The sequence below is a fragment of the Podarcis raffonei genome, chromosome 3 (genome assembly GCF_027172205.1).
Source record: "Podarcis raffonei isolate rPodRaf1 chromosome 3, rPodRaf1.pri, whole genome shotgun sequence".
NCBI lineage: Eukaryota > Metazoa > Chordata > Lepidosauria > Squamata > Lacertidae > Podarcis > Podarcis raffonei.
In genome coordinates this window covers 64,845,760-64,870,416 of record NC_070604.1, presented here as the reverse complement: position 1 = coordinate 64,870,416, position 24,657 = coordinate 64,845,760, and the positions used below count along the sequence as shown (strand labels likewise).

The 24,657-nt window shown below is 42.5% G+C and overlaps 2 protein-coding genes across 3 annotated transcripts in view; both read right to left on the bottom strand.

The window, feature by feature from the left end:
* VTA1 (vesicle trafficking 1) overlaps positions 1 to 9,575 on the bottom strand; it is a 31,046-nt gene extending 21,471 nt beyond the window's left edge. The window contains exons 1-2 of one of the 2 annotated variants that reach the window (XM_053382062.1): positions 9,334 to 9,575; positions 1,492 to 1,586 (exon numbers count right to left, since the gene is read on the bottom strand). In XM_053382062.1, the coding sequence (XP_053238037.1) occupies positions 1,492 to 1,586; positions 9,334 to 9,442 (204 nt within the window). In that variant the 5' untranslated portion in view covers positions 9,443 to 9,575. The remainder of the gene's footprint in view (positions 1 to 1,491; positions 1,587 to 9,333) is intronic. The other variant, XM_053382061.1, reaches the window with a different exon arrangement.
* A 6,368-nt stretch (positions 9,576 to 15,943) lies between these two features.
* Positions 15,944 to 21,432, bottom strand: GJE1 (gap junction protein epsilon 1). Its single transcript, XM_053384057.1, has 3 exons — positions 21,302 to 21,432; positions 18,576 to 18,758; positions 15,944 to 16,621 (listed from the first exon to the last, which is right to left on the bottom strand). The coding sequence occupies exons 1-3, from the start codon at positions 21,338 to 21,340 to the stop codon at positions 16,226 to 16,228; spliced, it is 618 nt and encodes a 205-aa protein (XP_053240032.1). The 5' UTR covers positions 21,341 to 21,432; the 3' UTR covers positions 15,944 to 16,225.
* Between the last annotated feature and the right edge of the window lie 3,225 nt (positions 21,433 to 24,657).

Genomic DNA, 24,657 nt, shown 5'->3' with positions numbered 1-24,657 from the left:
TAGAACAACATTATCAAGCGTTATTGGCAGAAACTTAGTGGTGACGTGTAACACACACTCATTCCAAATTTCTTATGTGGGAGAGCTCCTCACAGCATTAAGCAAATATTTTTATTTGTGCAATCTATTCGGTGGGGGGCATGTGGAGTGTTGGGGAATATATTTTTAGCAACTGAATATACATTGCAAACTAAGGAATGAAGCACATGCTACAAAGGAAGCAGTGCTTGTAAAGGATAGGCACCATGCAGTCACCAAGTACCAGTCATCACCATTCATCCCCACTCTGGGTTTTTTTTAATGCGTAATGTTTTTAAACTTTATCCATAACCATTAAAACTAGGAATCTTAAAAAAAAAGAAGCAAAACATATTCAGGATTTTCAAACAACAACATGCTGTGCCACAGAGTCAGACTGTGGCTAAACTGCCACAGTTCAGATTTCTAAAAGTTCTACGACACTTTTGCCTCCCTAACCCACACTTAATAAAACTTTGTATAAAGAGTCAACACTATATAACTCATAACCTGTGTCACAGGCAGGGAAGGTCAATAGGACTCAATAGTTGCCTCCTGTAATTCAGATTGCAACGTTTAATATGAATAAAGAGCTAATGAAATGAGAGTCCCTGATTCAACCTAACTGCTCTAGTGACCTGAAGATTTACGGTAATGCTTAGTCAAGCAGTGCATTGCGATTCAAAGACCTCATTTCAAAGATGTTACAGAGTACAAGAAGCTTCAGGTTTCCTAATAAAATCAGCAAAGTAAATAACACTGTTACAGTTACAACAGGTGGATTTAGGGCTCCTGAATAGACTTACTGTTGGCATTTAAAGAAACCTTAGTTTCGTCTTACAAAACAAAAACCAAGGATATTAGACTACCCTTATATTTCCTGAGCTGCCAAGAGTGTACAGAAAACATTGGGAGGGCAGTCTATTTTGCAAGTAGTACAGAAACAAAATTTAGAGGCCAGACATCTATAAACTGGCAGCACACAGTGGGCAGTTTAGATCACATTCTGTTTCTTTGAATTAAGGATTGGGAACATGTCATGGCCTCATGTACTTCATATTCATCCCTTGCCTCTTCCCTTGTTTATCAAGGATGCAAAGGAGGCAGCACACACTCCCACAGCCCTATACTAACCAGAGTTACTCTGAATCAAGTCTCACTGGTTTCAATGAGACTTTCTTGTAATATTGAAGCATTAATACTCTAAACGATGGTTTGTAGGATAATCGAAACTGAGCCAGAATGTAACAATACAGGAACTATGTGAGATATCTAGCAGTCAAATTTAAACCTTACTACAGTAAATAATACTATCAACATACAATGCTATATTAGGCCTGATTAGTTGTGCACTGCATTTGTTAAGTGTGTTCTTGTGGAACATTCACTAGCATTATGGTCAATTTATTCTCTGTGAAATCTTCTTTATATACAAGTGCCAAAACTTAACAATACAGCAACAAAACTACTTACAGCTTCAAGTTGATCCATGAGCTTGCATAAAAATTTGCGACACTCTGGGTTTTTACTATCAATCTTCATACCTGTCTGCATAGCATACAAACGGCCTGTAAAAAATAAAGCTTAATGAATGTCACTAATAAATACAGTGGTACCTCGGGTTACATGCGATCCAGGTTACACACACTTTGGGTTACAGACTCCACTAACCCAGAAATATTACCTCTGGTTAAGAACTTTGCTTCAGGATGAGAACAGAAATCGCGTGGTGGCGGTGTGGCAGCAGTGGGAGGCCCCATTAGCTAAAGTGGTGCTTCAGGTTAAGAACAGTTTCAGGTTAAGAAGAGACCTCCAGAACGAATTAAGTTCTTAACCAGAGGTACCACTGTACTATCTCCTGTACCTCAGTGAGATTTAAAAGCAAAATAGGGACCTGAATCCAAACAACTGTGCAACTAGTTTTGCTTCCCCATGGGCTTTCAGCATATATTTCTCAACAGAAAAGCTCTTCTCAACCCATCCGTTGTGTGTCATTTCGCATGGCAAACTTCTGAAGCTAGAAGGAGCTTCCAAAACAGTTTGTGTGACAGCCTGCTGTTTGCTCAAGGGAACAAATAAAAACCCCAGTGGAAAAGCCCGAATCCTAGAGCATATCTAATGGAGCTATTTGTATCCCAGCCATGTTCTCAGTAGATGTTCCAAATTTATGGAATGCCCTACTTCTGGAAGGTTAGCTGAAACATCCTGAGTAGGACAAAGTGAAAAAAGAAATGGAGGGGGTGAGCAAGTGAAGCAGACAAAAAGAGGGCAGGCAGCACTGTGCAGTATATTGAGCTGCCTAGCTTTCTCAAGGAGTATTTCTCACCCTCTCTTCTCAATTCAGAGCACTCCAAAGTGGCCAAAGCAGGTGACTGAAGTATGATCCATACCTCACATGGTACTACTATCTGTAGTGCTACCACCACTCATCTTTGTTCCGCTGCTGCTGAAGAAACTCTTCAAGATAGTGGCAAATGACTGGAGTGACAGGTTCCGCCGGCATGATTTTGAACAAGAAATGAAATTATGCTCAGGGATGATGTAAAGAAATGAAATTATGCCCAGGGATGATGAATATACGCAGTGCCTCAGAAAATATAAGCTGAAACCACGGGTGTTTCAACTTTAAAATACTTTACAAAACCTACTTTGTATTTACGAAGTAAAATCAGGAAGACTGATTTCAAACCAGCATGTTTTCTAAAAAATATGTTTTGGCAATTTAAAGACAAACTCTTGCATTCAGCCACGTTTCCTAGGAGCAATAATAATAATAAATAATAAAATACCATTGAAAAAGGAGCTGCTCTGGACTCCAACGTATAAAAATTAGCCTGAGTAGAACACAGTACTAATACAATGGATCTAAAACGTAACATTAAATTTTAAACCATTTTAAGAAATCAGTTTTTATTTCTAGCTAAGTTATCCGTTAACCACTCTTCAGCTGTAGTTCTCAAAGCAGTTTAGAGAAGTCACAAACTCATAAAAAGATATAATAAATCACAGAGAGAACAGTCATACCTCGGGTTACAGCTGCTTCAGGTTGCGGACCACCGAAACCCAGAAATACCGGAACGGGTTACAGAAGCGCAGAATCGCAACCCGCGTGTGCACAGATGCGGGTTGTGAATGTGCATCCCGCACGGATCACATTCGCAACCCGAGCGTCTACTGTAGTTTAAAATTCCAGCATTAGACAATAAAGCCTTAGTAAATATGATTGTCACCTGGCACTCAAAAGAAAATAAAGATGGCACCAGGTAAGTGAATTCCTAAGGTATGCCATAAATTGAAAAGGCCTTGTCTCTCATCACTGCCTTACTTCAGCTGCTGGGGTGGGGTTTGGACTTAGAGCAGCATCTTTGATGTGATCTTGAAGTTAAGACGGGTTCATTTGACAGCAGGCGAGGGTTACCTTTATGGTACTTGTTCCCAAGCCATTCCTTTTAAACTTTCCAAAACAATAGCATTTTAAGTAATGGTTACAAAACATGATTTTATTTTTTGTTTTGGAAAAAAAAAACCCAACAATTAAGAAGTGCTTGCATACAAAACAAAGTATTGTACAAAATCGAAACACTGAAAATTGAAAAAAGCTTTAAAATAACATGCTTATTACTTAGGAAATAATAATAATCATAATAATCTTATAGTCAGCATATACTGTGCTTGCTTGCTCTCAGACCATTCTTGGCTTCATTTAATGTTAAAACAAAGGTTACAGAATGTTTGTCAATCTAGCCATTCAACTGTGTTTCACTTGACTGTGTTCCAATATTGCGAGAGACATGAACACTTGGCAGGCACATGTTCAAAAGCAAACAATATATATCTCAATTTGCTACTCAAGCACTGAAGTGGCAAGATTAAACATCTTAACTAGTATGCTCTGCATTAGTGACCAGCGGGTTAAAAAGAAATGTTATACAACAAACATTGTCAAACCCTTGTTTTGTCATGGCAATATTTTTTAATGAATTTATTAACATTAGTACGTGTTAGCCACAGATTTACTTTGACAACTATTTGCAGCTTCCAAAACATACCCTTCATTGAAATCCTCATATTGGGAGTGCTTTGGAACAAGTGGCATAGCAGTCATGATCCTAGCAAGCAATCTAGGTTTGGCCAATGTCATAAAATTTGATTTTTAAGAACTAAGATCTCAAGATCTATGTGCTGCTTTAGCAATGTGTTGATACTGCCTACGTGTGGAAAGCTGTTCCAACTGCTGCTAAAGAGTTTACACACACTGAACACTAGAAGAAAGTCTGAGAGAAATCACAACAATCTGGATAGATGTTATCTTTTAACAGTTGGCTGTTAAACAGTTCTTAAAACAGTTTATTTCCCAAATGAGCAAACATTATTCTAGAGAATAAACATAAGTAATGAATAATGAAACAAATCTGATGCACACTTGTTCCTGGAGCATTTTCTGCCCTGCCGGGTTGGTGGTGCAGAGAAACATTTTCACAACTCACTGTTACTTAAAACCTGAAGTCATCAACTTATCAACTCCACACTGACTTTTAGGGTGAACTACATTGCACAAAAAAATTGCCAAAAATGACAGCGCCTCCTGATGATCTCCCTTCTGGATGTCCCTCTCCAAAACATCTAATACAAGTTATGCAGTAACTTCAGACCATTGCAATGCCTCTTTCTACATTCACACTCTACATCACTGGAGTCAGTTCCAGAGGCTAGGAAACAAAACGTAATGCCTTCAAGACACAGGATACACTGAAACTCACAGGGGGTTTCATTTGTTTCTCCCGGATCCGTCCCCCTACATTCTTGAGGGATGGAGATCAAGTGACGCCCAAACAATGAGCACCCCCACCCAATATGTGAACACAAGCCCTTTCTGCGCACAATGGGTTTTCTCTATATCCTGTTACTTTATCTAATTAAGCGCTAAACAACAATTTTTTAATCTTCCTGGCAATTAATTCAAGGGCTGAAGTTCACCATCACTTATTCTGGGTGACCTGCACATCTCTATAAATATATACTGAAAGAATGTCGAGCAGATGTGGCACAAAGAGATCAAATTGTCCTTTCACAGGCAGTGCAAGGAAGGTGGCACAATGATCTCTGAGAGAAACTGGAATTCACTTCATGTCCCACCATTCTATGACTGTAGGTACCAGTCTGCCAATGTCTGCCCTGGCTTCAATTAATTATATGCTGTTGAGGGACAGGGTAGTGTTTGAAACTGCATCAAATAACTTGCATATGCAGTTTGCGAGCTATGAACTATGAACTAAGAACATGCTGTTCTCTGAATACAGCAGCCTGTTTTACAACACATTTGAAAAAAACAAGTTATATGTGCTACTATAAATGAAGTTTTGCAAGTCTTCTATTCTAATTGATAAGGCGGACAGAATTTAACTATACTTCAAAAAGCAACCATCTTCAGCTCTCCATCATACCTACAACTTCTATTCTCCATGCTGAACCCAAGAGAATGCACAAGGCAAACCACAACTACTGACAGTAATGACTCATGATCTGAAAAATGATACACAGTCACTTGAAAAATCAGGTCTGCTCTTGCAGCACTTACATTAAGCTAGGGGTGTCCAAACTTTTTTCAAAGACAGCCAGATTTGATGAAGTGAGCACGTGTAAGGGCCAACCAAAGTTGCTGACCTTTTTTTAGGATTGAAGTTGTTGAGGGGCCATATTAAACTGACTGACGGGCCAAATTAGGCCCCCGAGATGGACTCTGGACATGCCTGCATTAAGCCAAGTGCTTTATTTTTCCACAGAAAAAAAACACCAGTTTAATAAGTTCATTAGCAACAATGAATGGATGCTAAATACAAATATAATGTAAGGCAAGCTTGGCAGTATCAGGGAGTACAGCTATGTTTACTAAATAAAAGTAAAATAAGCATCCTAAGCTAGATCACTATCTAGGACATTATAACATTTTCCAAAGCCAAAATGTACATTTTCCTGGGCAAATTGCTCTGACTGAAGATTTTCCAGAAAACACTTATCACAAAGCTACAATTTCCATAGTTCCCTGTGAAGAGGGACTGATCATTAAACCATTCTGAGAATTGCAACTCTGGGAGGAAATAGGGGTCTCCTAGCAACTCTCTGCACCCTTAACAAAACTACAGTGCTATCAAAATGCTTTAAGTGTACAGTGTGAATGTGGCCACAGAATAATGGAGTCTAAACTGGCAGTAGCTAAGCAGGAAAAAGATCTTTGGGTTGCTGCTCAATGAAAATGTTGATTCGGTGGGTGTCAGCTATGAAAAAGGCAAAGCTTGGCTATAATTGCCCCCTCCCAGCAACCACCACTCAGACTGCATGGTTCTCCAGTTCAGTCCCACTTGTCTAGCAGCAAAAACTTGCACAACTGGTTTCAGGGTAAAGGCACTCTTTTCTCTATTTGCTCATCTTCTGATAGCCACTTCACTAGTTCTGAACAGCAGTAATTAATCACATGAATTGTGACCTGAGTATAAAACAATGGAAATATATTGTTATCAATTCAGTAGCTCTAAAAATCAATCTGCACAGCACTTAATCAAGTCACAGGGATATAATGGATTAGTGTGAAAATTGTATTTTTACATTTCCACCTTCTGTGACCAGCTCATTTTTCTTCTATCATGTAGTGTTCTGAACAAAATTTGCTTTAGAAAAATTTCCTAGCACAGTGAACTCTCATATAATCTATTAAAAAGTGGAAAGTATATAACATTGAACACAATGAGTACCATAGCACAATACCACTTCCTTTCTCATATAGCCCTAACCATTATAGCTACCGCAACCCCATACCTACTTAAGTGAGTAATCCTTGTCAAACTCGACTTCAAAGGAGACATATAAAGAATTCCACTATAAATATAATTTGAAGAACAGTGTAACTATAGTTAAGTATGCAATGGAACCAAGTTTTACAGTTCTGTAGCAGCCACTCAAAACAAAGTATACGTCTATCAACATACAAAAGAAGTGGAAATATGAAGAATCTGCTGATCTTAGAAAATGTACTGAAATGCTGGGCAGGGATAGAGATGTAGTTTCCAGAAAATTGGAAGTAATGAAAAGAAGAACTCATTTTTTTTCAGGCCAAGTCCCCCCCCCCCCCAGTAAAAGAAAATGCATATGCAATACTTGCTTTCTTCTCAAACCAAAGCTATTACTATTTTACTACTATTTTAAGACCATGAAATGTATTATAACAATGTAAGATTGTACTGGTGCGTGTACTCAATTTTGGGGAAAAATAACATATATGCTAACAGATACACCTGTTAGAGAAGGAGCTGCTAAACTCTAAGGCACTCAAATATATTTTTCCAGTTGAGCAAATGGGGTGGGTAGGAGGGGATTGAAGTTGAAAATAGAATCAACCAACTATCAAAAAACAAAGGAAGTTTTTAGTATCTTGGCTCTGAGATAGTATGCAGATTATGGTATTATCAAACAAAGCCTCAGAAACTCACATCTTCAAAGAAAAAGCCCAGAAAGTAAACTTTTGTGCAAAGGCTGAGATCTAAAGGACATCCCAGTGTCCTGGGTTCATCAAGTGTAGTTTGGGGGTGCTCCTGGCTCCAGTACTGTCACTGGAGGTATAGGTGGCTCCAGCTCCAGCTGTTCCTGGACAAGGAAAGGCTGGCCAGTTATTCACACCCTAGATAATTTCCTGGTTCATGTACTCATGTAGCCCATGCACTCCACATGGGGCTGCCCATGAAGACATGTCTGGAAACTGGTGCAGAATGCAGTGGCAAGGACACAAAGAGGAACCACTGGCTAGATGCACATTAAAGCAGTTTTAAAAAGATCTAGAACGGTTGCCAGTTTGCTTACGGCCCCAATTGGAAATGCTTGTTAATTATTATTTTTTATTACATTTGCTAGTTGCTTTATACAAAATCTCAAAGTGACTTAAGATAAAATATACACAAAAACAATTAAAACCCAGACGATTTTAAAACAGTGTACCACACAAAAACTCTACTATTCTTATCTAATGACGCAATAAAAAGGAGAAGTCCTTTTTGAGCACTACCACAAAGGCACAGCTTAGTTACGAAAGGCCTGAGTGAATAAAGCTCCTGCAGCCAATCGGAAGCCGCACCTTGGTTTTCAAACAGCTGGACAACCAAGGTACAACTGTACTCACAAACAGACAATGAGAAGCACACAACCACTTTGTGTTTTAAAACTTGTATGGCACTTTAAGAGTGTTCAAAGTGTGTGTGTCCCCAATGACATCTGCATCAGCCCTGAAAGGGAGGGGAGGAAGAAAGACAACTGTTGATTCCCACCCAGGACCGGATTTAGGTTTGATGAGGCCCTAAGCCACTGAAGGCAATGGGGCCCTTTATATGCCCAGCTGTCCTTTGTCAACAACAAATTGTCACTGTTTTTTTTTTTTTAGTTGACTATACAGTGGTACCTCAAGTTACATACGCTTCAGGTTACACAAGCTTCAGGTTACAGACTCCGCTAACCCAGAAATAGTGCTTCAGGTTAAGAACTTTGCTTCAGGATGAGAACAAAAATCGTGCTCCGGCGGCGCGGCAGCAGCAGGAGGCCCCATTAGCTAAAGTGGTGCTTCAGGTTAAGAACAGTTTCAGGTTAAGAACGGACCTCCGGAATGAATTAAGTACTTAACCTGAGGTACCATTGTATGTTATATGGTAATTTATGGACCTAATAGGTATCTAAAGCCATTTGCAAGTAACAAAATATGTATTTTATCAAAGTAATTGTTGAACTGAAATACAATTAAGAAGTAGTATATTAATAGTGAAATAATTATTAAGCTCTAACTTAAAATGATTTTTGATTCAAAACATTGCATTAATAATGCAAACACATTGGCATTTGGCAATAACAAAAGTTCCTTTAGAAACACAATTTACAAAGGTTCGTAATCTAGTCTCTAGAAACTTGCTATAACATGAAATAACTTTTTGGGGCCCCTCCAAGAGAGTGGGGCCCCAAGCTATAGCTTGTTTAGCTTATACTGTATGTAAATCCGGCACTTCAACTGGGACACTGGAGGCTTGTCTGGGGCTGTGAATTGTGGGTGGACCTTGAACCAGAAGCTTCTTCACTCAGGACGTCCCGGTGCACTGCCCCCCCCCGCCACCCCTCCCGTGGCAGCAGGTCGCCCATGAGCACGCGCATTTAGACGGCAGGATGGGCGGGGTAGCTGCCACGTGACAAGGCGGAGGCGTGACTCCCCCCAGGGCCCTCCCGCAGAGGCTGCGAGATTCAAAGTGGGTGGGGCCCCACAGGGCCATTTGAGGCCCCTCCACTTACAATAATAGGCCACCACAGGCTCCCGCTTGTCGAGCTCCTGCGCGGTTCTCAGGAAGTGCTGGATGGGCTTGAACTGCGGGGGGAGCGGCGGGAGGCCCGAGGCCGCCATAGCGCTGTGGACTCAACCCAAAGCAGGAAGCTCGATAGCGAAAACCACCAGCGCCGCCGCCGCCGTTACTACTAACCAACCTTTGTAAAGCCCAGTCAGTTCCGCTTCCGGCGCGGCGACACAAGGAGCGGGCCGGCCCCGCTTCGCGCATGCGGACTGGGGCGGAACAACGCGAGATCCGCGGCGCGGCTGCAGCGACATCTCGCGAGCGGGCGAGCTGGAGCAAAGCAAAGCGGCTGCAGGAGGAGCTTCTGCAGAAACTTCCGGTTCCCCTTTGGCGCTTGACGGGAGTCACCATTTGCGGGGTCGAGAGACGGAAGAAGGAGCGTGAAAGTCTAAAGAGGCACTTGCGCTGCTTTTTTGTTGCAGCGCTTTGAATGATTACGTTCAATGCCATCAGAAGAGAAAGTGCGGCGGAAGAGGGACGGCTTAAATTCTCTCGCTGACATATTTTTTATACCTGATTGTTTTAATGACACGATATAGGGGTAACTGCCAGGTTCTCCTTCGCGTTCTCCTCTTGGGAAACACCCTATGCTGAAATGTTATGGGAGAGGCTCCAGGGCACGTTAAAGTTCGTGACAGGCTGACAGAAAGTAACAGGCGCAGCATTTTCCCTATCCTTGAGATATAGCAGTGGGGAAAACTGTAACTATGAAAGTAATATATCTCCTAATGCCCAGATGTCTTCTCAGCAGTTTACTTGCTGAAATACTGCCTGAAATTTCTGCTTAAGGCACGACTGAATCCCAACACTGCGACTGTAAATGGCTAAGCCCATCCCAACAAGCACATTTGCTTGATGTGCATGCACACACTATACCTTTAAAGCACATTTGAAAAAACATTATTTCCCTCAAAGATGTGCACATGAAGCACCAGGGTGTGGGTGTGTTACTGCCCCCCTCTCAGGATCATCTGCCTTCAAGATGTCTTTCTTTGCCTGCATTTATGCTTTATGTATTTTGTACATAAATGTTTCCAAAATACCATAAGTCTCTGAATATGCGCTCATCTAAAGGAAACTTTATCCAATAAACGCTCCCCTTTAACTATTTGCATAAGTGGGGAACTTGGTGGGTCAGATCTGGTGAAGGGCCATAACCCAGTGGCAGAGTGTCTGCCTTGCAAGCAAAATTTTGGTCCCAGGTTCAATCTTCAGGTAGGGTTGGGAGAGACCCCTGCCTGAAATCCCGGAGAGCCACTGCCAGTCGGTGTGTAGACAATACTGATCTAGATGAACCAAGAGTTTGACCCTGTATAAGACAGCTTCTGTTGTTCCTAATTTTGCTGGCCTTTTAAAGCCATGTGAGCTAATGGGCACCCCTCCATCCTACCCATCAGTTGTTTGGGTTGCTAACTGATGCACATGGGAGAAATAGTGCTAATGCTCACTCTGGGCTCTGCCATGAGCCAGGACACCAGGGGCCTTTACAAGGCTGCACTGCCTGCCTCCCAGGAAGAACATCAAGGCATGGGATAGACCATGGGTAGGCAAACTAAGGCCCGGGGGCCGGATCCGGCCCAATCGCCTTCTGAATCCGGCCTGTGGACAATCCGGGAATCAGCATGTTTTTACATGAATAGAATGTGTCCTTTTATTTAAAGCGCATCTCTGGGTTATTTGTGGGGCCTGCCTGGTTTTTTACATGAGTAGAATGTGTTCTTTTATTTAAAATGTATCTCTGAGTTATTTGTGGAGCATAGGAATTTGTTCTCCCCCCCTTCAAAATATAGTCTGGCCCCCCACAAGGTCTGAGGGACAGTGAACTGGCCCCCTCCTGAAAAAGTTTGCAGACTCCTGGGATAGACCAAGTTGGCCCAAGTATTGGCTAGTAAAGAAGCAGCTGCTGCAATGCCTGTTTTCCTCTTTCTTCTTCCCTTCTTCTTTTTCCTTTTGTACCATATTAGAGTGGGAGCCTGGGGGTGGGGACTGTCTTATCTTTTTAAAGATGTACAGCACTCAGCAAATGTTGGACACTTTATTACAAATGTTAGATAATAATAAGTGTAAAGGGGTGAAGGTGACAGGTGGGAGGGTAACCATGAGAAATGCCACCCAAGAGTGGAGCACGTTGTCAGAGGTGACCATCTTTTTCTGATGGACTGGCAGAAATTCAGCTGGTGTAGTTATTCTATGCAGGAATGATAAACTTTTTACCTACTGAAAACCTGCCCATCACACACCTTTTTCTGGCAGAAGCTCTGCCAGGAGAAAAATGGCAGCAGTACAAAGCAAAAAAGAAAAAAGAAAGAAAAGCTGCTTTTAAGCACTTCTTATATTTTCTTTTCACACCATTAAACTCCTGTGGCTTTTGGTTGTTTGGTTTTGCAAGATAGGGGCAGGGCTACTGTGCCTCTGTGAAAGCACACATGCTGCTCTTCATGCAACTTGTTCAACCATGTGCAGAAATCAGGATGGATTTTGACATTCTCATACTTCACATTCTTATTTTCACTGGAATATGCAGTACAGGAATAGATTTCATTTAATATATTCACTCACATCATACTGTTATGCATAAAAAGTTTTATTGTACCTGAGATCATACATTAAATTGAAATAAAGTAGCTTTTGTGTATACGTACAAACATGGATGGATAGATGATACAATAATACACACATAGCAATTGAACAAAATACATCAAACCTTTTAAAGTAGGATTGTCAGATAATCCAGAAACAACAGCTGTCCAGTTCCTGTCACTTTAATAAGAGTGCAATCTGGAGAAATTCATACCCCTGTTCATGTCTTCAGATCAAGCTGGTTTTAAAAGAGTTGACAAACCATCCCTGTGGTGCAGCAATAAAACTGCTGCCACATTTGCAAACCTAAGCAGAGCCCAGTATGCTTTCAAATTGGGTGGGGGAACCACATGTTGAGACTCCTGCATTGATGGGGGTTGGACTAGAGGATCCACAGGTTTCTTCCAACTCTACATTTTTATTATTCTAAGCCTAATTTTCTTAACATGGTACTTGCATAAAATGTGACTCCTATCCATGTAGAAACACAAAATATTCAACTATAGTAGAAACTGAATTAGAACATAGGATCACAAATGCTATGTTTTTATCTATAAAGGAAAGATCACTAGATATCAATCTTGCACTCCTTTGGTACCAACTAAAAACAGTGGAGCTGATTTTGTAATTGTGGATTAAAGGGTTACCCTTACAGATTATTCAGATGTCAGATAGGAGCCAGTGTGGGGCAGCAGCTTGAAGCTCGGGGTCAAATCCCCACTTGTCTCTGAAGTTCATTGCATGACTTTGGGCATATCATAATCTTTCTCATAATCTAACCTATAGGGTTTCAGAAAAGTGCCACTCTGAGCCCTTTGTATAAATAATGTTTCAGCTACTGATAATAACTTCTGGGAATTTCCCCTGAGTTTTGCAAAATAAGCTAACTTTCAAATCCCTTTCTTTTAAAGTCCCTTTCTTATCTTTTATTTTAAATTCTAAGTTATGTACATAGATTGTAAAGAGGACATGGACCCCCTACGCCAGTGATAGCCAAACTTGGCCCTCCAGCTGTTTTGAGACTACAACTTCCATCATCCCTAGCTAACAGGACCAGTGGTCAGCGATGATGGGAATTGTAGTCCCAAAACAGCTGGCGGGCCAAGTTTGACCAACACTGCCCTACGCCATGTGTGTGGGATTTGGAGATGCTACCAAGTCCAGCTTTCTCAGTTACCTTCCAACCACTGCCTATCTTGCTTGCTTATGCAAACCAATGACTACCTTTAATACTCCCTTTTTAAATTGTTTGTCTGTTGGCTTATAGAAAGACAACATGGTAGTGCAGATACTGGGAGGATGACTGCATATTGTTCATAGCTCCTGTGTGCATGCAGTTTATTCTGTGAACACTGCATTAAAAAAACCTGAAATCAGAAGCAGAGCTGCACATGGAGAAGCTTAGAATTGATAACTGAACAAGCAGAAGATACAACAGGGGCTGGAAGACAGAAAGAAGGCGTGAGAGTTACATCTCATGCTGAAGATGCACTTAGAGCAAGCATGCAAGTGCCTCATTCAAGGAAGGTTGTGCATTTGGCTTAAAGCTATGGATGTATTCTTAAGTTGAACACTGACTGCCAGATGATGCACAACTGACCTGGTTGTATCCAGGTTGTGCATGGGTACAGCTGAGCGTGGCAATTTTTTGGTTTGTCCTCAGATTTCTTCCATGCTTTGCTGTCTATTTGTAGGAAAGGGGGGGCGGGGGTGGAACAAATTACATTGTATATCATGGTTATTTTTTTATTCTGCAATGTAACATATTTCAGCCATGGTCCCTCTTTAATTCAAGGTGACTTGAAGGCTGAACTTCACTTATTCTGTAAATTCCATATTAGATGGCAAATCTTACAAGTGCTGTCTGTGATGCGCCCTCCAGTTTGTGGCAATAATTGCACTTAGTATAAATGTATTGGAATACCATACACAGGACACAATGAGTTTCGGAGATGCTTTTTCTGACCACACAGAAAGGCCCTAAATTTAACATTTGGCCCATAAAAGAATCATTTTGAGATTATTTACTTTGCAGGTTATTAAAAAAATTCCTTAATTACTGCTGAACTGTATTCAGGTAAGGCCCAAAGGCTTTTGCTTGAGAATTCTGTGGCTCTCAGTATTGTAAGTAGCAAACCCTCTCTGCGAACACTTCAAAAACTCTTGATGACAGTAATAAATCAAGAAACAGAATGGAAAGTTAGCATGTCCAGTGAATTGCCCAAGGTCACATGTCAGGAAAATGGCAGAGGTGCTTAACCTTATTTGAAACTAGAACAATTGGCATGACAGTATTACATTGCTCTGTCCATCAGGCTGATAACCTATGCTGATATAAAACACAAACGGGTACTATGCCATTATTTCTGCTTATCTAAAACTACAGGAAATACTGCATAAGGTGTCTTTCTCCCCACCATAGATAATATTCTGTGCATAAAGTATCTCTGGCAAGTTACTATACAGGCAAGGAATATAAAACATTGGGAGTGGAGAACATTTATCAGAGTCTTATATTAAAGTTAAGCAAGTGTTAAGGCATGGAAAATTGAATAAGGGTAGTGATCTGTCTCAGAATTGTGGTTTTAAAGGCACATTACAAGTGGTAAATAGCGCAGATAAGTTTACTTTGTACAGAAACAACACATAATTAAAACTATTATTATACAGTGAAGTCTCAATATTCATCACTGATGGTTAGAGCAACACAAAATGCTTCTGGTTTGTTTATTCTGTCTTTATGAGTATTAATTGTTAGTTTGTTTGACTTGGGGGTTAACAAAAAAAGTTTTTGACTGCTCCCCTCGGTTACCATGATGCCAAAAATTTTCATGACCCCCTGCCTGGCCTGTACTAATTAGTTTTCTTTTTACTGACTGTTCGCCTAGGTCACTCTCTGGGATACTGTGTTAAAGTTTTAGGGCTCCCAAGGCCTCACAATTTCCCACTAAAAATATTTTAATTTAGTTTTTTACTGACCAATTCCACAGGTGCTCTGCTTTGATACTTTATTGTCAGAAGCTTTTTGTGACCCTTTCCCGAGACCCCCAAAATATCTCCAAAAAAATTGGCCACATCCACTTTTGCACTTTGGTCACTCTTTTTTTTTGCATACAGTCCCCAGAAGACTGACCATGGGTCACTGTGGCCACCCCAGCTTAAATGGTCACATGCAAAACATGGGATTTCCCCTTAATTGTAGAAAACACAGGATGTTAGCTAATATAGATTTCATATATTTTAAATAGATTTCCCCCCTCACTAATTTGCCTTAATCCCTATAAAAGAATGTGTTCTACTTTGCCTTTCCAGAATCAGTCAGGTTATAGATGTCTGATTTTCACTGTGTGATCCAAATCCACAGATTGCCAACCCTTTCAGGGCACATTTAGATTTTTGAGTGAGTGCCATGCACACCCCTCCCTCTGGCCACTTCCAGTCAAATGAATCTAAACCTTTAAAAGCGCATAGAGCTGAAAGGGGAAGTGGGAAAGAGTGTCACTCTTCCAACTTCCTCCTTCAGCGCTATGATTTTTGAAGGGGAAAAGGGGTAACCACTGCATGACCAAGAGGGCATATGGAGGGGGTGCAGTTCAGAGGCTTCATTGTCGCCAGGGGGAGACCTCAAGGGTACCATTACATCCACATGCATCCACGTCCGAAACATCCACACTCACAATATTATACCTGTTTACTTGGGAGCAAATCCTACTGAGTTCCATGACACTTAGTTCCAGATAAGTATTCTTAGGATTGCAGACTTGGACAAGGGAGTAAGCCCAGCAGGGTTTATTTCTGGGTTCACATGCTATAGGTTAAGGTGCTGCATACTTTCTCTCTATCTGTGTGTGTGTGTGTGTGTGTGTGTGTGTGTGTGATATATACACCATATTTTTTCATGTATAAGACTAGGTTTCCCCCCTAAAAAAAAAATGTCCAAAATTTGGGGGCATCTTATACACGGGAGCCATCTCCCCCCATTTTCTTAAATCGGAGTCCCCAAAAATTGGGGGCATCTTATACATGGGGGAATTTTATAGATGGAAAAATACGGCATGTAAAATTTATGAGTAAAAAAAAAAGGCATAACGAAGAATTCCCTGTAGAAGTTTGCTGATATTTAAATACATATTTTTAAGATTCAACTTGACTTTGTTATTTAAAGAAAGTTAATTTTGTTTCAAATGGATAACTCTGCTCTTTGTACAAAAAATGTTATGATAAACAAACAGAAATAATTCATTATAACACTGAAGTTACTGACTATTCAAGAAGCCCAACCTTCTACACAAGATCTCAAAAATCTCTGCAATACACAACATAATAGTAATCACAGTAAATGTGTACATAGCAATAAGGAAGATAGTCTTTTCAAAGTGTTCTGGTACCATGCATCTGGTAATATTAAACTTTTTATCAAGGGCTCCTGCATCACATCTGTAGAGTGGATTCACTTGGAAACCAAAGAGCTGACTCTGAAGCCAAAAGGCCACAACTTCAAGGATGATCCTTAACAGAACAGAAAGAATATAAAAAACGGTGTAGGCAGGTCTTTGGAGGATATCTTCCTGAGCGATGCTTTTACATGCAGCATAAAGGTGGAAAATGGCTCCAGGTACCAGTACGGTCACTAGCTGTAAAGCCCAGAATACCTAAAGTGTAGCAGAAACTTGGCTGTCAAATCATTTATCACTATATTGTGCTACCTGATAACAGACATCAACCAGAATGTCTTGTGACTGCTTTTGTTTATCAGAGGACATAGATAATCTTAAAATACTACTTTAAAAATAGCATTCATATGAAAAATCACTGTTATCCTTTGCTCCAAAGCTTAGCTTCACAGTTCATTAACTTTTTCCTTTCAGCTGGTTCATTAGTATTTGATGTTTATCAATTTAATGATAAAACCAAAAGAAAACTGTTAGTTTTCTGACTTTCTACCTTTGGAAACTCCCTTCCATGTATTGCAGAAGATTCTGTGTCATGTTCCAGAGCAGATATTTAATTCAGGCAAGGACAGCTGGCAATACTTTTTGAACCACTTCTGTTGCCTATGGAATGAAGTGTGTACCAAATAACACACCCTATAGTCTCCGAGGACCTCATGTTGCTGGGAACATTGGTAGTGGTTGATAAGTCACCACCACACCTTCTCATTAAAGAGTCACTGTTAAGCTTCCTAAAAACTAAGGGCACAACCCTATATTCATGATAAGTCAACTGAGAGGCTACAGAATATGGCAGATGTGCTGGCATAGTGGTGGGTTGCTCTGTGAGTCAGTTTTAATGCAGTATATTTTAGCGCTTGCATGATTGCTTTTGTTCATATAAATACTTCATTTGTTGCTTTCATATACCAGTTTCTTCCATTAATTTATTTTTCCATGCTTGGCTTTGCCTCCATTTCAGTGACCTTCATTTGAGGCACAGTGAATGCCTCAAAACAGGCATAGGCAAACTCGGCCCTCCAGATGTTTTGGGACTACAACTCCCATCATCCCTGACCATTGGTCCTGTTAGCTAGGGATGCTGGGAGTTGTAGTCCCAAAACATCTGGAGGGCCGAGTTTGCCCATGCCTGCCTCAAAGTTTCAATTCCTGGCATGTCCAGGAAGGGCTGGGGAAGATTCGCTGCCTGAAACACCGAAAGGTCTCTGCCAGTCAATGTCAACAATACTGAGATAGGTAGACCAATTTTCTGATTTAGTATAAGGCAGATCCTATGTCCCTTAGCTTCTTTTGTGTTGTTTTCCTGATTGTAAGCTCTTTGGAACATGGATTTGTCTTTTGATTTTGGAAAGCACAGTGCACATGGATGGTATTATACTAACAACAAGTGCTTGCCCAGCTTTGGGAAGGAGGCAGGAGGACTCTAGGACCACGTCAAAGCCTGCACTCCTCCTTCCAAGAACCAGGGAAGTGCTTATCCGTCTCCTTGAGAAGGCGTCCTTTTCGGCTGTGTGTCCAGTGCTCCCACACTTGAACTGCCCTAAATCTGTCTCTAACAGAGCATATGTAAACATCTGAGCTAAGATGTATAGAACAGTGAAAGGAAAGGGTCAGTTTGAGCAGACATAACTGGTGTGTACCCCTGCTCATTCCCGTTCTACCTACTCAGGAGCATTCAGAAAATGCAATGAAAGCTGAGAATTTCAGGACAGACAAAACACAGCACATGGTTAAACTATGGAATTTGCTACTCCCAGATGCAGTGATGGCCACAAAGTTGGACAGATTTAAAAGAGACTTAAGACAAATGTGTAGATGGTAAGGCCATCAGTGGCTCCAATGCTGAAGGCAATATGCCTCTGAATACCAGTTGCTGGTGATCACAAATGGGAAACTGCTCTTGCATTCATGTTTTGCTTGTGGGCATTTTGATTGGCCATTCTGAGAACAGGAAGTTGGACTGGCTAGGCCTTTATGCTGGTCTAGCATGTCACCACTTATGCTCTCAGTTGCCTGCCTGCAGTCTGAAGTAGCACTGCTCAAAATGCTACCATCTCAGCCTACAACTTCATTCGGTGCCCTTAAATCTTTCAGGGACATTTTGACTAATGTCATAGGCTACATCCTACCTTTTACAAGAGTAAAGAAGACTTACCGGTGGGGTTATAGGTCTGAATTGGTTGTAACAAAATAGATTAATATCCCTCTTGTCTGGCTCACAGCTGAAGTGTAAGGCTTCATTGCCGTAGACAGCAAAACCCAAAACACCAAGGAAAAACATTCGGACTGAGCCAAAGAAGAGTGTGTGGAATTGACCGACCACTGTTGGAGGCCTAAGCTGTAAAGAATCACATGGAGGTTAAGTAGGAAAGAATGGGGAGCAGGGAGGAATCAAAAGCATTAGTAGTATTCAAGATGTATCTTAATAATGTATATCTATATAATATATTTTGTTCAGAATTGCAGACACTTTCTGCACACCCTTCACCAAACATTAATCTGAAAGCTGTGTTGTACTGGATAACTGAGTCAGTGAGTAAACACACTGTCAGTTTCATTGACTCAAGTCAATCTAAGGCCAGCATTGATTTGAAGGGGGCATTTCCACATAAGAGGTGAGGTCTGAAGAGCCCCTCTTACAGTAAATGTCAACTGATTTTCTCTTCCAATCACAGTCCCTCTCTGACTGCATCAGCTGCCTATTGGGAGGCGTTTTTTGGACCCTGGCCAACACATGTACCGCCATGCTATAGAAGGCTCCCTTCACAGAGATTTCATCTAAGGGATTATTTTATAAAGCTTCCCCTCCCCCTCCAGTAACCTGTGACTCATCACTCCGAGGACAACACCTATGTACTCCAGATCCATCAATTTCTAATTCCAGTATGCAACTTCAGAAACTGGAAACCTTCATACATCTAGCTGTTCCACACATACAGCCATACAGGTTCCCATACAGTGTTTCACATACAGTTCTGATCACTTACTGATGCAACAAATACAATGGTATCATTAAAATCAACTCTTATTTAGTCTTAAAAGTAATGTCAGCTTATATGCAGCATTTGTAAGACGTGCTGCAGAGCAAGAGGAAAATGCTAGTAATAAAACATGCTTTCTCTGAAGAAAAATGCCATTTTGTATGCTGGGGATGTTGTTTTGAACCACTGTAGTTCATAAATTGTTTGCGACCAACCCTGAAAACCTGTCCTCGTAATGAGATTATTATTCTTTCTCTAGCACTTCTTATCCCATCCATACTTACACATCCTTCATAGAAGTTCTTGATGTAATTTAAAGACATGTCTTGTAAGATGTTCTCCTAGTGCAATTGTGGTATAATCCCTACGCCTCATTGCCAATTTGCTGTCCTCAGGCTCATTCTGATGCTATTACTCTCTCCTGACCTTTCCTATGAAAAACTCTTGTCACTGCACAATTATAATTTTTTTTTATCTCTGGGGCCCCAATTAACCTTACACTTTCAGGGAGGGAGAAGAAAAGGCCCAAACAAAGGCTGTGTACATGTGGCCTGCCCAATAATCCCCACTGAACGTTGTCAGCAAAAACCTTCACCCAAACCCCATAAACTAGCAGCCGGCGACACAATAGGATGGAGAACGTGCAACTGGCCACGGAATCCCCTTGTTGTGCTAGAAACACATGACCCTCCTGGCTTGGCTCCTAGGGCCTGTCCAGATGCCTGCTTTGCCCACCGTTAATGTAACATAGCAGAAACAGCAGGAGCTGGTGCAGTGCCCTGAGAAAGAGATAGCCCGGGAGAGTCATTATTTAATTTTCAAGCAGACTTTATTTTGGGCTGGTGCCACCCGCACTGTTCCTGAAAGCACCCCATGTGCACTGGCAAATGCTGGCTGAGCAGACAGACTCATTTGGAAGAGCTCCAGAAGACAGAAGAAAAAAGCCTCCAGAAACTATATTTGCTTTGCAACACATTCTGGGCAAAATTAAGTTTGAGGATGAAAACGTCTCAGCTAGTATTGGTGGTGGTAGTAGTAGTATTGAATTGTTATTATTAATATTAAATGTATTAGCTTCCTCCCCACCTACCCCATTACAGGCAACTTACCATATGAAAGATTAGTAATGTGGGATGCCATGAGGATTGTAGTTTGAAACGAATTTCAAGCAACAGGGAAAGCAATTCCCCCAGCCCTCTGTGACTTCCCAGGATTCCTTTTCAAACATCTCCACCTCCCAGGTGGCATCATGTTCTGTAAACCTCAACATGGTTCTTGAGATCTATGAGGGGAGATCTATCTCCCCTCATTACCAAACTGAATACACCACTGAAGATAACTTGTATGCTGCTTTGATAGGACAACTTTCCTGAAAGCTGGTGGGAAGGCCAAACAGGCAGAGGGCCTTCTTGGTGGAACGCCCTCCCATCAGATGTCAAGGAAATAAACAACTATCTGACTTTTAGAAGACATCTGAAGGCAGCCCTGTTTAGGGAAGTTTTTAATGTTTGATGTTGTATTGCTTTATTATTATTATTATTATTATTATTATTATTATTATTCTGTTGGGAGCTGCCAGGAGTGGCTGGGGAAACCCAGCCAGATGGGCAGGGTATAAACAAACAAACAAACAAACAAACAAACAAACAAACAAACAATAAACGTCGCCTTAGCTCCCTTACCTACATTGGCCCTGCTCGGATCTTGGTCTTCCCTCCCTCCATCGAGGCCTCAGCTCACACAGGACCTCACAGCAAACTCTCCTGAGCCCTCTTTGCTCTCTGTCGGGTGGAGGCCGCCCAGTCCAGCTTCCCTGCCCGGGCTACTTCCCTTTCCCCTTCCGCCCCTGGAAGCGAAACCTCGGAAGCAGGTAGGACAAGAGGAGACGCGAGATACGCACCAGCCGCAGCCCCGGCGTGGCATTGTTGGGGGGCCCCATCCAGGCGCCTGCCTGCTGCTCCGCGGCGACCGTCCGGGGAGGCGCGTCGCGATCATCCTGGAGGGGAAATGCGCTCCTGCCCGAGCAGAGAGCTCCAGGGGCGGCTATCCCCCGCCCAGAGGACGCTCGCCCAAAGGGAGCGAGCCGGAGAGGGAGGAGGGAGATCCAGCCTGGCAGCAGTCCAGGCCGGAGGATCCCGCCGCCCAGCGCGTGGCTTCGGCTCTCCCGGGACGCTCATAGTTGCGCAGCCGGACTCAGACGAGTCAAGAAGGAAGCGCGCGTCTCTCACGACACTTTTATCAACAGCCAGGACCATGTAGCTTCTCTTAAAAAGCAGCTCCCCAATTCCAGATGGGCACGAAAGGGGGGGGGGGTCAAAGCGCCCAAAGGGATCTGTTGGGACAGCCTTCGCCAGCCGGGCTCCCTCCAGATATAGACGAACTAGAAATCCCAGCAAGCCTGTGAGCCATGCAGGCTGAGGAGGGGGTTCTAGTTCCGCAACGTCTGGAAGGAAGGCAGCGGGTGTGCGAGCGCCGAGGGAAGAACAAAGGAGGGCTTCCTACGACCCAGGGCTCCTTGGGGACCCATTAAGTTAGGTGTTAAAATCTAGCAACGATTATAGGTTCGAAATGGATAGGCGCAGGTTCGAAGTCTTTTAACTCTTCCAGTCACTCTGATTATGATAAGTCAATGATCACGGGATGGAATGAAGACGCGTTAGTTGAGGGTGGGTGTGTAGCTTTTCTCTAAGGAGAGCAGCATCCCTGGGCAAGGGGAGTTTGCTCAAAGGAGGAGGAAGGATGGGGGACCCTGCGGGACCCTGGCGAGAGGCATCCTGAGGCCTCAGGCAAGCTCCCGCCTCTCGGTTCCCCAACAGTAAAGGAAGAATTTCCGTGAGCTGCGTCGCAGGCAGCAGCGCTCTTCGAAGAGAGTGCCAGCCATTAATGCACCATTTCAATTCAATAATTTATTGGCTTAGAACCAAAGGTCAGCGCAAAACCAGGGAAAGGCCAACAAGTAGCAATAAAAAATAGCAGCAAAGGAGAAAACAGAAGTATCTGCCTATCTATCTATCTATATCTATCTATCTATCTATCTATCTATCATCTATCTCTATCTATCTATCTATCTATCTATCATCTATCTATCTATCTATCATCTATCTATCTATCAGCTATCATCTATCATCTATCTATCATCTATCTATCATCTATCTATCTATCTATCTATCATCTATCTATCTATCTATCATCTATCATCTATCTATCTATCATCTATCATCTATCTATCATCTATCTATCTATCTATCTATCATCTATCTATCTATCATCTATCTATCTATCTATCTATCTATCATCTATCTATCTATCTATAGCTATAGCTATCACCTATCTATCTATCTGTCTATCTTTCACCATGGGGTTCCAGGATGGCTTTCTTATTGTATAAGAATATACAACAAGATGCAGACGCTTCCATAGTTGGTAAGGTGTGATTTTGTTCGTGACGCTCGCCCCCCCTTTCAGTGTACGATTAACCCCCTACTACATCATCCTTTTCATTGCAACACGACATTGCCCCCACCCGACTGGATTGGCTTCCTTGTGGCCCATATCCCCAGTGGCCTCACTAACCTCAGGTGTGGTGCTTGGCTCACTTACTTCACTCTTCTGAGTTGCTATAGTGAGATATCGAGATACCTCCGCTGCAGCTTCATCTCTGCCTCCCCCGTCCCGCTGCCAGGGATACTGCTCCTTTGACAGTAAAAAAGTAGAAGAGGGAGGGAGGGACGGAGGGAGGGAGGAAAAGAAAGAAAGAAAGAAAGAAAGAAAGAAAGAAAGAAAGAAAGACGGCCCCGGAGCATGCACAGTCTCCTCTCCACACAATCCAAATTCTGGGAGAAGAAGTCCCGAAGTCCTGGTGATTTAAACGCTGGCAACAACACACTGTGATGGAAAAGGTGGGGACTTCGCGGCCCTCCAGGTGTTCGGACTCTGACTCGCATCTCCCCTGCCCATTGACCAGGCAGGCTGTAGCCTAACAACATCTGGAGGGCCACGGGGCCCGGCGTTTGCTTTAACCTTAACTACACGAGAGGTGGGGCAAGTCCTGTGCTGCACTGCAGCGAGAGCGAGGCCCACGTCTCTCAGGGAATCGGCGTCTCTCAATCTCCTTTGCCTCGCACGACTGTGTGGTGTTCAAATGGCTCCTTGCGGCTCCTTGGAGGTGGAAAAGTATCGGGTGCCAATACACGCAATACAGCAATAATGCCGACGGCAACGAGAGACCCCTCCAAATCGTGCTTAGGAGGATGTGGGTTGAGGTTGGACTGAAACCTCCGTCCTCCTGACCAGCGATGCCCTTTGGAAGGGAATTTTCCTTTGGCCTTTCTTTGGCTTAAAAATAACACTGCACGGGGATGTGGCATCGCTGGGATGGGTGAATATTATAAAACGAACGAAAAGTGCGATTTTTGGCAGCCGCCTGGGTACACCTAGTAAGCAGAAGTGAGTAATCAAAACGGGGGTGTAATTAAAGTCATTTCCTTGGCTTGGGGGTTCTGCCCGCTCTTCTTCCCTCCCTGTTATTCTGCTCTCTCGCCATTTCGACAACTCCGGCGCCAGAACGGGACAAAACGGCAAGTCCTTTGCTGGAGCTTTTGGACAGCGCTACGACCTGACCAAGCAACCTAAGGGATCTTAACTCAGAAGTAAGTCCCATTGAGTCCAATGTGTCTAACTCCCAGGTAAGACACACCACTTCAGCGGCCCAGTTCTTTATGTTGGAAACAATGTCTTATCTCCATCACCCGTAACACACAAAAACACACAGGGTGACAGTTATTGATCGTTTGAATGTGTGGAAATCAAATCCGTGTGTATTTCATTATGACAAATCTGTCCCTGTCTGCAGAGAACGAGGGGAGGGGGGGGGAGAGATGACGCTTTCACACATGCGGCGCAATCCTAAAGCCATTCATTCATCTGGGAGCAAGGCCCCATTGAACTTAATGGGATATACTTCGGGACAGGAATGTATAGGATTGCACAGATGTATGTTTACGAAACGTGATGACCTCCCCCTTGTGCTGCTTGTGGTCGCACAGCATTAGTCCTGCAGCTGCCAAGACCAAAAACTTTGCTCACACACACCGCGCAAAGACTGGAAATACATGTAATGCTGTCCAGGAACGCTAAGGAAAACCGCAAGATCTCGGTTTATAGTGTCATGAAGATGGCTCGCAGCTTGAACCTAGCCATGGCCATGTTTTCTCCAAATTGCGGGGGGGGGGGGCTTTACTTCCAAAAGCATATTCA

Bases quoted from the DNA above. Each gene is read 5' to 3' on its own strand.
- GJE1 (XM_053384057.1), bottom strand. From the start codon at position 21,340: ATGGGGCCCCCCAACAATGCCACGCCGGGGCTGCGGCTG. The intron at 18,759-21,301 runs GTGCGTATCTCG...GATTCTTTACAG, and splicing joins CCACGCCGGGGCTGCGGCTG to CTTAGGCCTCCAACAGTGGT. The intron at 16,622-18,575 runs GTAAGTCTTCTT...GCTACACTTTAG, and splicing joins TCAGACCTATAACCCCACCG to GTATTCTGGGCTTTACAGCT.